The following is a 16,889-nucleotide window of genomic DNA, read 5'->3' as shown; positions in this document are numbered from 1 at the left end:
TGTTAAATTTCATCTTTTTTACCCAAATTGCCATTCATTTATTTGATCGATAATTAAAAGTCGCAATAAAGGAAATTTTACGTCTCACTTTCAACAGCCTAGCCCTAGTGATAGAGATGTTGTGAGAGCACAGAAAACATCGTAATGGGGACAATTAATTCGTTCCCTCCCCGAGTTATTGTATTTTACAATGTTGTAGGCCTACTGCTTTCGCAGGCTCTTCAGCTTTGAGTTTACTTGCTTTGGAGACAAGTCTATTCCATACTCCTGCTTTATTTTTTTAGAAATGTCTTTATAAATGTGGTTGTCCCTTTTATTACCTTTTAGTTGGCCAGACATTTTAGCTTCCCCACACACATTTATTTAGTAAAACTGTGACGTCTTCACTCCACATTTTCGCCAAATATATCTATACACGTGTGTAAAGCAGCTGACAGCGACAGAAAATAAAAACACGAATGTTGACCTTTTGTCATGTAAAAAAAAAAATACGGTATTTTTTATTGGCAGCAGAAACGGGTACAAAAAATACGGTATAAATTTGTAAATACCGTATTTTATCCACAAATTTTGTGGGGAAAATACGGTATACTACGAAAGCCCATTAATGCCATTTTAAGTATATGTTTTTCGAACGTAATCCGTTATAACGAATTAGTAATTCGTTTGAACGGATTAATAATCTGTTCAAACGAATTAGTAATCCGTTCAAACGAATTGCAACATATACAACAAGTGCCATTCAAAGTATATGTTGTAATTCGTTTGAACGGATTACTAATCCGTTCAAACAAATTACTAATTTGTTTAAACGGATTACTAATTTGTTCAAACGGATTACTAATCCGTTCAAACGAATTACTAATTTAACGGTATATTTTTTATGAGCGCAGTATCTGCTGCCAAAAATATACCGTATATATACGGTATTCAAAAAATACCGTATAATATACGGTATTTAGTTGGCAGCAGAAACAGGGCCTTTATTACACATTTTGGTCCCTGGATGGAACTTGATATCACGCGTCTCGACCCAACGTTGAACGATTCGTACAAAGGGATACCGCCAGACAAGTGCGTACCTAGCTACTGTCATGTTTTAAATAGCTAGATCGCTGGCTGCATATAGCCCTCTGATGTACTCACGGTCAATGAAACGTCGTGGTTTTCTAGGCGCTGAAGCTACAAAGTGAACGCGAACGCTTTTTACTGTATATTATATTCCCCGACAAAAAGTACCCGTGTTCCCCGACGGGGGGGGCTAGGCTCCCCGACGAGGGGGATAGAGCCCCCCCGTAGCCCCCCCCCCCCCCCGCTGGCGCCACCACTGCGCCATTGTGAGCCATGGAGTAGGGCGCCCGCTCCATAGAGGGGATCTGCTAATGCTCTAGGGGGGATTAGAGTAATTGACTGAGGAGTAGGGCGCATCAAATTAGAAAGTCAAAATCATAGAGGGGATCTGCTAATACTCTAGGGGGGGGGGGGGTAAAGTGATTGACTTCCTAGTTTAGAGGGGGCGCTGCTCCATGCTGTGAAAAGGCGTCGCCCAGTTTGACCTTTTAACCCTGTACTTCCGATACTGTGTTTTGAATGCAAATTGAAGAACAGGAGATTCTTGTGTTATAGGTTACTGCCTGAAACTACCTTACGACATGATGTAGATATTCAGACTTGATGCGTAAGAATGTATGCTAATATTTCATTTTACGTTTTTATTGTTATAATGAGCTTAGTTAGTTATTCGAGCACTATAGCATCTACTGTGCATATTTCGTTAGTGTTGACTTTAGAATTATAGGCCTATTGTTGATATAAAGTTAGGACTCTATGTATGCATTGATAATAATTGTCGTATTCGATTTAGACTTTCACCGTTGAGTACAGTTTTTCCGTTGAGTACTTCTTTAACGGAGTATTTTGAGCGTTGAGATTGTTCTTAACGAAAAAGCTTTCGTTGTCAACGTTTTCTATTCGAATGACTTTCTGTTGAGCACAAATTTACAATTCGAATACAAAAAGTACTCAACGAATCTTTACGTTGAAAACGAAAGTTCCCAATCGAATACGACAATTATTAACGATATAGCCGTGTGCGGCGGAGAAGCACGCAAGGTGTGTACCGAGAGGTTGACCCTTGACCTCATTTGTTGATAGTTGGAATATGTTGTTTTACGCTTTTAAACTGTTAGTTGAATTGTTAATATTGTTACCATAGTTTCTATTTACTATTACTGAGTTTACTGAAACATGTATTAATTATTATTACTGTTACAGCTTATTAAACCATCACCATATTTACTGACTACATCAAACAGGCAGTCCTGCTAGAACGTACAGCAAATTATTAGTACTTTATTTCAATAGCCGAACTACTTCCTAAATATTGTTTATGTTTATCTATATTTTCCTTCAACATCATGGTGGTCTTTCAAAGAATATGTATCGTTATACTTGTTACTTTTATATATTCCTGCAAACCTGAACTTGTCATCACCCCATGGTATTCGGTGGCAAAAGCCGGCGAAGACTTTAGCGTGACGTGTACAACAGAAAATGAAGTTGAAACATTTGCTTATCGGTGTAGACTAGGCTATGAATGAGGTAGGTGCCACCCGGAGAGGTAGAAATTCTCATATGACTTTTCTAGACCAGTTTTTTCTGGGGAATCCAAATATATTGGGTAAACGGGCTGTAACCTGAGAACTTTCGCGTGAGGGCGCTTTTTTCAAAATGGCTGCCAGTTACAGTAGACTATGATATCTTGGCAACCACTGGTCATAGAGAGTTGATTTTGGTGTCAAATTGTTCGGAATGTACATGTTCCTATTTGATGTGATGGAACATTTTGTCAGAAAATGGCCGGAAATACCTCTATTGACCTTTGACCCAATATCTAACAGATATCATATCTTCGTAACTACTCGACACAGAAAGTTGTAATTGGTGTCAAACTCTCCAGAATATAGATGTTTATATTCAAACTAATAGAACATTATCTGTAAAAATGACCGGAAATAACGTTACTGACCTTTGACCCAAAATGCAAGACATTTCTCCCATCTGATCACGTTAATCTTGTCAATTAATTCATTTTGTGCCAATTGGAGGTTGACATTCTCATATTATTTTCTGGACCAGTTTTTCATGTGCAATCCGAATATATGAGATAAATAAGCCATAACAAGGCCAAGAATTTAATTCTCTTTTACTACATACATGCTTCCCTTTAGTGTTTCAGACTGTATGTCGTGTATTAATCTTCAAGATCGCTCACATCACTGCAATCTGAAAAGTCTTCATATTCATTATGTGTAAAGAGTTCCTGGACATCAGTGGGAATCACTGTCTCAATCCATTTAGGCTCCATTTGTTCGTTCCATCCATTGTGTGTACTGTTGTTGACAAAATCATTTACGTCTGCTGATTGCCATTCTTTAGTAATGAAGTTTGCTCTAAGTATATGAAACTCAAGGGTCTGCTGACATAGTGGCAGTAATGATATATCTGTAATCTTGTTGTGTCTGGAAAACTTTCTGTTGAAGGTATCATATCTTGCTTGATTTACACTTTCCCCCTTCACTCCATACAATAGTGAAACATACTCTTCAAATTCCTCATACAACTCTTTTGATGGAACATCTGACACTCCAAGGTTGCAGAATGCGTCAACAAATTTTTCTTTTGATTCCAGAAGCTTCCAGCAGGTACGTTTTCCTTTCCGAAAGAAAGCGGAGTTATAATCGTTACCTGTGAAAGCATGGAATCCAATAAGGGATGATTTCTGCGCTTTTGTTAAATCAATGTCACTCAATTTCAGTACCTTTCGGTATTTCCCAGTGTTTGTATCAATAATTACCCTCTGCCCATCATCTATGAAATGAGATAGTGCAATGACTGGAATATCAATGTCTCCAGAATGGGAACGAATTATTGCTACGCCTTGATTGTTATTTGTTAAAGCATGCTTTGCATGCAGGATGACTTTCGTGTAGGCTTCTTCTTCCGGCTACTATTAAGCTCCGGAACCAATACAACATCTCAGTTAGTAACGTAGATGCATTCTTTGTACGATGAAAAGTAGGTAACATCAATCTTCATATCTGTTGGAATGCTTTCTTTCTTTGATACTAGTACACAGCGAATAAGCTCAATCAATCTGGTCTTGTTCTCGCCGTTGGCAAGGAAATTGTTGAAATCACGGCCAACTTTAATATTGTTGAGCTTACAATTACTTTTGGTGCAATACTGCGTATGTTTCTCTCAACAGACTTAATGCTTTTTGGCAGGTATGCATCGGTAACAATATCAACACGCTTGTATCCTTTAGGGATGCTGTTGAAAACCTTTGCTACAAGATCCTCGTACGTATCAGGGTAAGATGTAAATGTTCTGATTAATGCCATCAAGTCAACAACATAGGCAATGACAGTAGCCTTTGCTGGCAGTGCCCGACCAGGATCTATAACATCTGTTGAACTTTCGATGAGAATTTCCATTAGGACACTTTTCTGAGTTGTTCGTCTTGTCCCATCTGCATTAGCAAGGCTTAGCGGGACAGGGGTAAGTGGATACTCAAAGGCTTTCTTAAAGTCAATTATTCTACCATGCTTTGTTGAGGTGGCAAGAAGCTTTCCTAAAACATCCCGATTAGCTTATATTACTTTTACTTTCCCATTTGCCTTGATTTCTAGTTTCTTCCCACTATTCGAAAATAAAGTGAGATGATGTTATGGATCCTGGTCGAGCACTGCGAGAAACAGACGCATTATTGCACCAAAAGTAATTGTAAGCTCAAAAATATCAAAGTTGCAACAATTTCCTTGCCAACGGCGAGAACAAGACCAGATTGATTGAGCTTATTCGCTGTGTACTAGTGTCAAAGAAAGAAAGCATTCTAACAGATATGAGGAGTGATGTTATTTACTTTTCATCGTACAAAGAATGCATCTACGTTACTAAACTGAGTTGTTGTATTGGTTCCGGAGCTTAATAGTAGCCAAGAAGAAGCCGACACGAAAGTCATCCTGCATGCAAAGCATGCTTTAACAAATAACAATCAAGGCGTAGCAATAATTCGTTCCCATTCTGGAGACATTGACATTCCAGTCATTTCACTATCTCATTTCATAGATGATGGGCAGAGGGTAATTATTGATACAAACACTGGGAAATACCGAAATGTACTGAAATTGAGTGACATTGATTTAACAAAAGCGCAGAAATCATCCCTTATTGGATTCCATGCTTTCACAGGTACGGTAACGAGTATAACTCCGCTTTCGTTCGGAAAGGAAAACGTACCTGCTGGAAGCTTCTGGAATCAAAAGCAACATTTGTTGACACATTCTGCAACCTTGGAGTGTCAGATGTTCCATCAAAAGAGTTGTATGAGGAACTTGAAGAGTATGTTTCACCATTGTATGGAGTGAAGGGGAAAAGTGTAAATCAAGCAAGATATGATATCTTCAACAGAAAGTTTTCCAGACACAACAAGATTACAGATATATCATTACTGCCACTATGTCAGCAGACCCTTGAGTTTCATATACTTAGAGCAAACTTCATTACTAAAGAATGGCAATCAGCAGACGTCAATGATTTTGTCAACAACAGTACACACAATGGATGGAACGAACAAATGGAGCCTAAATGGATTGAGACAGTGATGCCCACTGATGTCCAGGAACTGTTTACACATAATGAATATGAAGACTTTTCAGATTGCAGTGATGTGAGCGATCTTGAAGATTAATACACGACATACAGACTGAAACACTAAAGGGAAGCATGTATGTAGTAAAAGAATTAAATTCTTGGCCTTGTTATGGCTTATTTATCTCATATATTCGGATTGCACATGAAAAACTGGTCCAGAAAATAATATGAGAATGTCAACCTCCAATTGGCACAAAATGAATTAATTGACAGGATTAACGTGATCAGATAGAAGAAATGTCTTGCATTTTGGGTCAAAGGTCAGTAACGTTATTTCCGGTCATTTTTACAGATAATGTTCTATTAGTTTGAATATAAACATCTATATTTTGGAGAGTTTGACACCAATTACAACTTTCTGTGTCGAGTAGTTACGGAGATATGATATCTGTTAGATATTGGGTCAAAGGTCAATAGAGGTATTTCCGGCCTTTTTCTGACAAAATGTTCTATTACATCAAATAGGAACATGTACATTCCAAACAATTTGACACCAAAATCAACTCTCTATGACCAGTGGTTGCCAAGATATCATAGTCTACTCTAACTGGCAGCCATTTTGAAAAAAGCGCCCTCACGCAAAAGTTCTCAGGTTACAGCCCGTTTACCCAATATATTTGGATTCCCCAGAAAAAACTGGTCTAGAAAAGTTATATGAGAATTTCTACCTCTCCGGGTGGCACCTACCTCATTCATAGCCTAGTCTAGTGGTTGCGTGATGATAAACAGAACCCCAAGAGAAGAATACCAATTAAAAATGAACATAACAGTCGTATACAAACAACATACAACGAAACCTCCGATAGATTGACTTTGCTGTTTAGTCCTGTTAAACTTCAAGATACTGGAAGATACAGTTGTGAAGCAAATGGTATCAAACATTACTTTCTTGAAAGTGCCGAAGTAAAAGTTTTTGAATGCGAGCAATCAAAATTGAATTTTGTTGCCGGAGAAAACATCACACTTGGTTGTTCAGCTTCAGTAGGACTCTGGGAGGACTATCCGAGATGGGAGGGTGCTGTATATCCTAATATTACACTCCGAAATGATAATTATTCTGTCATCAGCTCACAGCTTCGATTCGTCGCAAATGCACAATTGAATGGGACTGAGGTACGCTGCGTTGCACGTACGCATGAGAACACCGTTAGTGAGTGCAAATTCAAATTAAATATAGGCCTATCACCACCTATGAACGTGTTTATAGACATAACGTTGCTAACAAATGGAACATATCTATTAAAATGCAACATTCAAGATAACAACCAGTTTGATTTGGTCTATAAATGGAGTTCTAACGTATCTTCAGTGTTTACTGGTGAACCAAGTGAGCCGACAGTTTTAATACCAGCCGATACTCTATCCACTGCAGTAATTGTAACTTGTTTTGTTCAGGGGAATCTTAACGACGGTGAAATGTCTCTATTGTTGGATAAGGAAGGATATAGCCATACTGAGTACGCTATGTCGACCATCTCTGCTGGTTTGAATACCATTTATTATATTATTCCAGAAAGTAATACATCATCTCCAGTATTTATTACCACTGAAATAATCTTGTTTTGTTTACTAGCTACTTGTGTAACGCTGTATACCCGCGTATTGCGTTGAAACGTTTTAGCCATATCGTTGCGCACGTGTTTATCATTGAGAAACATTTTTGAATAAAGTAGTTAAAAAATCAATATGAAACGACGTCGAATAAAAACTAAATTTCCCTATAGATTCATTTCATTAAATATACATAGAAGTGTATACAGTATGTTATTGTTTCTGACCAATGTAAATAACTAGTTATCCGAGACAGAGTACAGCTTATAATATCATCATGATATCTTCCCTGATATGACTAATTCATATTCATGTTTATTCTGTGACGTTTTATGAGGGGTCCCCAACTTTTGTACGAAAAAAAATATCGCACCCCGCTACATCAGCAGTTGGACACAAAAATAACTGATTCTGATGTATTGTAACTTACATGTGTTTGTTAAACTTGTTTTGAAATGTCATTTTAGTTTTACATACAGGTTATTCACTTTGACCAAAAATTGGTTCGAAAAAAAATATTTATTTACCTGATAATATTTTATAGCAACAACAACAATTGTCTGGCAGGCAATGGGGGTTTGTTTCTTTATATTGTATTTTTATAGGTAATGATCATTTTGGTTACTGTTTATAGTTTTTTTCTTCAGATATGAATACCATTTTAAAACTGCCGTCGTCGGGATGAAGTAACATTATAATGTTCACACATTTAAAATGACTCTATTTGGAAACCACATCTATCGTACACCACACATCCTATGAACACGTACCCCTACTAGCTAATACATTTACAGAGGGTACATAATTACAGAAGATAATTTTATTTATTTTTTGTGTATACATTTATATTTTGTTTTTTGTTATTATTACTTTTCTATGTTTTTTTTATGACAATACTGTAACGAACGGTAAAGGTCAATAAACTAAAATCGGTGTGCATGTATGTTTACTACCAGGCTACTCTTGCATTCATTCTATCCTTGTGTGGTGTTGAATCTGTTATCTCTGTATTGTTACACTATTTGTGACGTTTTCATCGTTATGTACAATTATTCTTCCTGCAAATATATTATTGTTGCACGTACAGCCCATTGTTTACGGTATGTTTATGATGTAGCAATAGCCACCGTACATATCGCTATGACTCTTATAACCCCATGAAATAATACCTATTGTTCCTCCACATTCATTTAGACGTTCTGTCATAGGATAAATAACTTCTCCGCTCTCGACCCATCCTGCACTGCACACACTGTACCCTAAGCTATTCGCGAACTCTACCTGTGCCCTTGTGGCCATAACACCACCATGTCCAATACATCTCGCCTGGGCTTCTTCATACGTAAGGCTATATGGTTCGATTCCTAGAACATGTATGACATTGTGATCAGGAAATGGATTCGGGAAAGTGAGATTCTCATCCGGGAAAGGAATATAACACATGGCAAAGAATTCTTTCATTGGGTAGTCAAAACGAATCCATCCAGGAAAGATCCAAGTATCCAACTGACCACCGTGACATGCATTGCCTGCTAATCCGTGCGACAGCCACGCTTTTACGCAAAGACCAACGTGCGTTACGCTCACCGTGGTCACTTCGAAAGGAGTAGCTAGTCTGCCACCAAAGATTTTACAACAAACATCAGACGCATTAGCGTTTAACTTCTCCGCGTTGTTGCCCGTAAGTCGAATGATTTGTTGACTTTCTGAAATGTAGTGCTGTCGATCTACAACTTGACTATAGTTTGCGTAGCAATAATACCCACTATAATATGTCTTACAGGGAAACACGTTATTTCGTTCATTTGGTTTCTTCAACACACATTTGTCCGTTGCCGTTTCTTCCGTGAAGGCGATCTCACCGCTGATAAGCCACCCTTCAGTACAATTGTCCATTCGCGGTCCAAAAGCATGATAAATATTCTCATACGTTGCCAGAGAACCTAAATGGTCCTTACAGATACTTTGAGCCTCGTCGTAAGTAACATTGGTAGAAGTAACATGTACACCATCTGAAACAAGATTGGAGTTTGACAATGCGTGAATTTATTAGAAACATCTTCACAGACCAAAATTAGTAAGCCTACTGTATGTTTAATATGTATGTGTATCACAGCCTACAGTATGTTGTTGAAATTATAAATTGTTTTATATTACCGGGATATTGTTTATGTTTATCCAAAATATCGGCAGAAAATTATTGTATTTTAAGAATAGGAGATACAAGAAATATCGGAAGATCCTGCTATATCGGAGAGCTGGGCCAGCAAGAAAAACCGGCCCCTTCTTACTCGATAGGTCTACATTATTGCGATTTGTGTACTTACTTGTCTCGTACGTATCCAGTACCTAGTTACAAAAAGCATAACAGAGTGTAAGCAATTTCTGAATAATAATGGGGGTTTTTTTTCTTTCAATTTTCAGTCAAAGGAAAAATAGGCTACAGTATATCAATTCAATTACACAAAATTACATTTGGAAGAGAAGAAATTATCTCACCAATTACTACTGAAATACAGTGAAAATGTCACTTAAGTATTATGCGACATAAATAGTGTGTATATCAAAAATTATACTAGGCCTACTGTAACAAAGTAACGTATTTTTACGGTGGTTTATAAAACAACGCAAATTAAGTTAACAGTAGCTGTGAAAAATGGTATTTACTAATAAATATGGAACGAAATCACTTTGTCCCAACATGTGATAAGGCAACGAAAGAAAGTGTTATGAGAACACGTACAACTCATCAACGAAAACTTATTTCTCCAAAATTCAATTAAAAAAAAATAACTTAGTAAATGGTTAACAATATTTAAATACAACGGATTTTATCTAAAAATTGGGTGTTAACTGTACATACAAATTACAAAAACGCCTATAATTCCCAATTCAATTAGCTAATGTTTGTTTGGTCGTTTTTATATTAAGCCTATTAGTTTTCTAATTCTAAAGAATTTTCTACATAAGCGCCTGTAGGTACCGGTAGGCCTACATAATGGAATATATGTCTTCATTTTATTCAGTTGTTTAAATGATATAACTTTAAAGGTCACTGTTCTAATATAGGCCTAAGTTTGCCAGGTTATGAACGCAAATGTTTACATTATTCCCACCTTTTCGTTGTATTCAAAGTTAGTGTCTTCTTCAAAAGATTCAATCACAAACATGTCTCGCCGTCGTCGATTGCTCAACTGACATACTTTACTCTGTTTATTATAGTTGACAGATAAACAGAAGATTTTCCTAGAACATGCCAACAAACATTGAAGACGATTGATGTTTGTCAGTTCATAACTCCAGCCCTGAAGAGCACGATGCGAAACAACAGTATATTGCGCAGACGACGCAAATTTTAAATTAGCGAAAAGTAGAGATAATACTACAAGTATACGTTTATTACACATTCTGACTGTTGCTCTACTCATATATAAACGGTATGCTCTGTGCGATATTTTACATTGCCTGTGTGCAAATCTAACTGCACTTGCAAATTAACAAATAATTCAAATATAAATATCGATTAAATAATTATAGAGTATACACTTCCATATTTAATTCATTTTTTAGACGAAAGCTACATTTATTTACAATCGATTGACATAAAATATGTTTTCATATAAATGCGATTCGTTTCAAATTGTCATCGATCGTTTGCCAAAGATTGACTGATGAATTAAATCAAAATGGTTATTATTTCTAATAGCCTAATAACAAGAGGACTGAAAGCTACTATCAAACTAGTTTGACAAAAACAAAGTGTCATGTGCCCAAATATGGTAGTGATATGACCTCATCATCTCTATATGATTATGGGACATCACATTTTTTTGTCATAAAAAGTTTGACGACAGAGTGTAGATAGAGCTTTAAACATGTCTAACAAATTGGCTCTTTACAATTGCAGTATCTACCATTGGATTTCAAACTTTTAAAATAAACCCTCCTTTATTTTAATTTTGTAATAATATATGTATTTGTAATGATACTGGCAATAAAGCATTACAAATACAAAATATTATAAATCACGATTGACACTGCATGGGACATAAATTAAGTTTAACCTATGGTATCATCTCGGTAATTAACATGTTGGTGCCTTAATTGGTGTCAAAATCACACGTTTATTATTATCCTCAACATTTTGACTGATAAATATAACATATAAGGTAAATTTGAACATTACAATTTAAGACAGGATTATGCCAAGAAGTACTTTACTTAATTATAAACAACAAATTAGTATTATTTGTTGCATTGTAGGCCTATATAATTTACATATTTTTTATAGTATCTTTTATGCAGTTTATTCTTCTTTTATAGTTCAATTTAAGTTCGTTTGTGTTATTTTCTATTATTGATTTCATATATTATTAAATGTTATGTTTTTTTTAATTTGTCATAAACTTTTAAACAGCTACCTTTTAGCTACTGTATTAATATCTTTCAAATCGTTTAAACTATTTTCTTAACGATAAACAAATTGAATTGTAAACAATATTAATCTTAATATTAAATAACGTTACTGTTCAATCAATGTAGTTCTTATTTATTATTCTTATATAAGTAATGATACAAATTATTGCATGTAACTCGTTTGGGCATACATTTCTAATTTAAGTAATGTAACATAGTAGGCCTTGTTGTAACATTATAAACAATGTGTTTTGCTTTTGCCCAGCGTAAACCCAAAAACAACGTAGCCTTTACTTGTAAAATAATTCTTACAATTTTTGTTTGAATATGCCATTTTAATGTAACTGAGGTGGTTTTTTTTTTAATAATTAAATATTTTTATTCATTGGAACGAATTACTTTTAATACATAATGTAGGTTACAAATAGGCAAATATCGAATGATATTTATGCCAAGTTTGCGCTTTGCGAGAATTGTTTACACATAAGAAGATTGATGAGTTGTGGGTATTAAGACAGAAAAGTTTTTCTTTTATTTTTAGGTATATTGTCAAACATGACAAAAATGCAAACTAAAGTATGAGTGGTTAACCCTTAAACAAATTATTTAAAAATTCAGAACGGCCAATCGCTGGCCGCTAAGGCCTATACTGTATTCGCCATCATCATAGGAAATATAATTCTAAGATAGACCTAAGAAAAGGGATCACAGCCATTTAAAATAAACTTAATTTACACAGCGAGTTGAGTGTTACAAATACGTTTAATACTGTAATGTTAAAAGGTGATATTAACTACTTATTAAGACGAGACATGGATGATTTCAGACGTTTTAAATATCGGTCAAGTGCGGAAAGGTATCTAGATAGGTGCATCAATACCAATGAACCTCTTGTTTATAATAATTTTGCTTGAGAGGTTCAAATTTATAGTTTATAAATCATCATTACAAGTGGTTTTAGTAAACGATGGGCGGTGAAAACTCAAGAAATGGGCGGTCGGTCAATACTCTATTCAAAAGGTACTCCAAACCGAAATGTTCTCAAAAGAACTCAAAATCTAACCAAGATATAGACACATTTTGACTAGTCGAACACAACATACACAATATGCTGAAAGTATCTGCTGTGTTTATTGTTGTTATGGTGAACATTTATGTGTGTGCTGTTGTGAAGGAAGGAAGAACGAACCAAAGTAAGTGGCAATAATCTAAAGCTCTGTCTACACTATCAAACTGATGTGCCCAAATGTGGTACTGATATGGCATCATCATTTCCATATATGGGCACATTTTTGGTCACAAAGTGTGATCGTGTAGACAGAGCTTAAGGATATCTACCTTATAAACTTGTCTTTACGTTGATGCATTTAAGGATAAATAAAATAACTATATAAAAAAACAGATTCTAAGTTCCCACCTCCCCTTTGTCTTTTGTTGTTGTCCCCTTAATAATGGTTGAATCAAACCATTTGGCAAGAGTCCACACCCCCTTAATACGAATTGGCCGCAATGAACATATTTCCTCCTTATATCACCGCGGGAAGGTGTATCCTTAAATAGGGATGTCTCATCGATAAGGGTGACCAAAAGGAGGATTCGACTGTATTTTTTTATTTTATTTTCCATTATTAGCTCTTGACTTCATCGGAGCAAATAGAACGTTAATTTTCGTTTCGCCGCCAATTTTTCTGAAGACGACAACATCACAAGAAGTGCGTCTGAGATGTGTTCCGATTTCAATGTAAGTGCTTTCACAGTAATTACAAAATATTTGCCCAAATACAGGATTATACAAAATCTATAAATTAATCAAATACTTTAAAACTTAAGCTTTCTAACAATGCCGGTAAATTCAACCAAATAATAAAAAAAAAAACGATCATGCCACGTATCTTTTGAAAAAAAAGGAACATAACACGATGTATGAAAATGTGCAAACTATCATTTCAATTGATTGCGCGGTTTAAATTAAATATTTTTAAAAACCATGCAATCTGGTATGTATAATACCCGTATGATCGTCGATGAACAATAGGAAACAAAATGAAATATTGACAGATATTGACATTTTTTACGTATAAGAAAAGTATTTTGTTAATACAATACATTTGTTTTTTTAAGGGACTTCGACGTTACATGGCTTCGACTAAATGGTATTTTGGAAACAAACCGTAGTACTATCAGTGACCTAGGTCAAGTTTTAACAATTACGCATGTTACTGTCACAGATACGGGTGAATACCGGTGTGTGGTGACAAACGGGACGATACAGGAAGAACGAACTGTTTCTCTACACGTCGAGGGTGAGTAAATATCATGCATACATGACAACAACCATCGTCTGGACAGTTACGATGTAAGCGCGCGCGTTTGGAAACAAATACGAAGAATCTATTATTTTCATCATGAATAAAAGGCTATAGGCTGCATAAAATATGTCAAGAAATAGATAAAGTAGAAATTATTCACTTTGTATTAGGGTTTCTTGGTACAAATTAGGCCTTATTTATCATTTACTTTTGATGTTTCGTACTACTACTACTACTACTACTACTATTTAGCAATTGCATGGAATTACCAAGGATATGAATTGTCTGTAGTTGTAAATACAGATAAATAAATAAAACAAAAAACGACAAAAATTACTAGATTCACAAACTAGAAAACAAAATCAGCAAATAGGCCTAGTCAAACAATTATTCATAGCACTAAATAAATAAATCTAGGTACATTATAATATTCTTCGTAGCAGTTTCTGTTGGCTATGTATAGCCTACTACTTGTTGTGATACCTTATAAATATTACTATATTCTTTCACAGCATCTCCATTTTGGACAACCAAGATAGCTGACACCATACTAAGTCCAGGAGAATCTGGTTCGATCACGTGCTTGGCTGGCGGCTCACCAGAACCAGAAATTACATGGTCGACTGATAATAACCAAAGACCGACACCATCATTCAACGGTATGTTAATCAGTAGTTAGTACATATAAGTTATTAATAGGAAAAAAATTGTGGGCGGTTAACTGGTTAACATTCGTATCAAAGACGGCACTTGAAAACTATGTAACCAAAAAGTACATGGCTGAATAATTGGAAGTTTGGGAATAAATGATTTGACAATAATAATAATAATAAATGAAAACTTATATAGCGCCGGTGTCCCCTACCCATGTGAAGCGCATGGCGCTTTGTGCAATAACAAACATTTGAGTAGGTGGTAAAGGGAAAGACCTCGACACGAATGGTTTTGTCGTGTCGGTAGAGAACTTGATAAATAAGAATAAAACGGTCAAGAATAGGGCCTATGATATGGAATGGGTCTATTTAGATATGGAATAGAGATCTGGTAGTTTACATGTATTACTATTAGTTACCTGCAATTTCCATAGTATTTAATAATATTCCACACTTTTACATTGAGGCACATTTGTCAAAATAACTGCGTTTAAGCTACACCAAATGTGTAATGCAATGACGTAAGCGCGCCGTAATTTGACCGACACGATGGATCATCCGAACTGTCGTTTGCATAAATTGGTAAATTCGTCAGATTTGCACTGCGTCTAATATAATAAGTTGAAATCAATCTTAAGCATAATATGTATAAGTTAGTCCATGTAGGCCTAGACTTAACAATAATGCCTGTATCTACGCCTAATGATTGGCAAACGTATCCAGAGACTCGGCTAGGCCATAGTCTTTCAAGTAGGAAGGCCCGGCCAGGCCTGACAGCCCGTAACTATTGTAGCGAAGTAGTAGGTCTCCCTAGGCTACCCCGTGTGTAGGCTACTCTTCTCGATCTAGCCTAGATAAAGATTGTATATAATTGTATTGACGTTTAGTATTACACTAGCTAAGCCTATACTATCCACATCGTAAAATTAGACAAATTAATTCCATTGATGTTAATTACTTACGGGTTTCTAACTTTCTTCCACTTTTGTTCCCGTTAAACTCCGTGTGTCGATCGTCTGCTCAAAATATTATAATAAGCCGCACCGCACACTACGTATGATGGATGTATCTGATTGGTCAGTAGTTCCATGGTAACATAAACATTATGCATGTGAATGCGCATGCCCATTCAAGTTACAGACTAAAATATTTATATATTTATTTCAGGAATTACTGAGGATAGGATATTCGCACATGGAAACCAGTTGCGAATACGAAATGCGCAGAAGGAAGATGCAGGGATCGTCACGTGCATGGCTAAAAACATACACGGAAGTATTTGGACCCAAGCATACATCATTGTTGTTGGTATGTAGGAATTCCTAGTAACAAAGTTTAAAATATGAGGGTAGAATATTTCCCATTGTTTTAAAGCTCTGTCTACACTATCAAACTAATTTGACCAAAAAGTGTGATTATGGTAGTAACATAACATCATCATGTTCATATATGGGCACATGACATTTGATATAGTAGACAGAGCTTTATGTACGTTATTTATCTGAAGGCAGAGGAGGCGTTCCATATTTATGTACGTTATTTATCAATGCAACGGAGAATTTTATTATTATCGTATGTCTATTTATTCTTTTATTTCAGGATTGGCCCCAACACTTCGTATCCCTATGACAAACATTCAAACTACAGAAGGGCAGAACACAAACTTTGTATGTGACGTCATAGGAGCGCCAAAGCCTCGTCTTTCATGGTTGTTCAACAATACTACTGTATGTATCCCTACCTAAACGAAGCAAACACTCACGACACATCATCTTCATCTCTCATCGCAAACATAATATAGAGAGTTAAGCAGAAACATCTTTAGGACACCCTATAAAAGGGACACTTTCCCGTGGGTATTTTAACACTGCAACATGGTGAGGCGACTCCCATTACGGGTAGGCCTACACCTCTATTATTAAAGAGACAATTGGTTCCCGAAGATGTCCACTTATACATTTGCTAATTAAATATCTTATATCTTGTTATCCCACCATCATGTTAATCATACCGTTTACCTTTAACAGATCAATTCGAGTCAAAGACATACCATATATGGAAACAAGTTAACTATATTTGGTGTTACAGTATCCGATAGTGGGGTTTACACCTGTTTGGCAACCAGTAGTTCGGGTGAACTAACTACCAAAGCTTCACTTATAGTAAGAGGTACGGATGAAGACGTTCTTTAGCCTTCGTCCCTCAAATGTATACACTCACTCGCATGAGCAAAGACATTTTTCAA

The 16,889-nt window shown here is 35.9% G+C and overlaps 2 protein-coding genes across 2 annotated transcripts in view; both read left to right on the top strand.

The window, feature by feature from the left end:
• Positions 1-1,549: 1,549 nt before the first annotated feature.
• On the top strand, positions 1,550-8,209 carry LOC140060121 (uncharacterized). The gene is made up of 3 exons (XM_072106198.1): positions 1,550-1,686; positions 2,275-2,581; positions 6,426-8,209. Exons 2-3 carry the CDS (start codon positions 2,418-2,420, stop codon positions 7,324-7,326), a joined length of 1,065 nt encoding a protein of 354 aa, XP_071962299.1. The 5' UTR covers positions 1,550-1,686; positions 2,275-2,417; the 3' UTR covers positions 7,327-8,209.
• Positions 8,210-12,718: 4,509 nt separating this feature from the next.
• The window catches only part of LOC140059876 (neuronal cell adhesion molecule-like), a 7,486-nt gene continuing 3,315 nt past the window's right edge, over positions 12,719-16,889 (top strand). The window contains exons 1-7 of the mRNA XM_072105843.1: positions 12,719-12,875; positions 13,315-13,423; positions 13,804-13,985; positions 14,504-14,650; positions 15,812-15,952; positions 16,244-16,371; positions 16,672-16,813. Of these exons, the coding sequence (XP_071961944.1) occupies positions 12,791-12,875; positions 13,315-13,423; positions 13,804-13,985; positions 14,504-14,650; positions 15,812-15,952; positions 16,244-16,371; positions 16,672-16,813 (934 nt within the window). The 5' untranslated portion in view covers positions 12,719-12,790. The remainder of the gene's footprint in view (positions 12,876-13,314; positions 13,424-13,803; positions 13,986-14,503; positions 14,651-15,811; positions 15,953-16,243; positions 16,372-16,671; positions 16,814-16,889) is intronic.

The sequence above is a fragment of the Antedon mediterranea genome, chromosome 10, assembly GCF_964355755.1.
Source record: "Antedon mediterranea chromosome 10, ecAntMedi1.1, whole genome shotgun sequence".
NCBI classification, from domain to species: domain Eukaryota; kingdom Metazoa; phylum Echinodermata; class Crinoidea; order Comatulida; family Antedonidae; genus Antedon; species Antedon mediterranea.
Note: the sequence above shows the minus strand (reverse complement) of the source record. Positions and strands in the feature narration are given on the sequence as shown.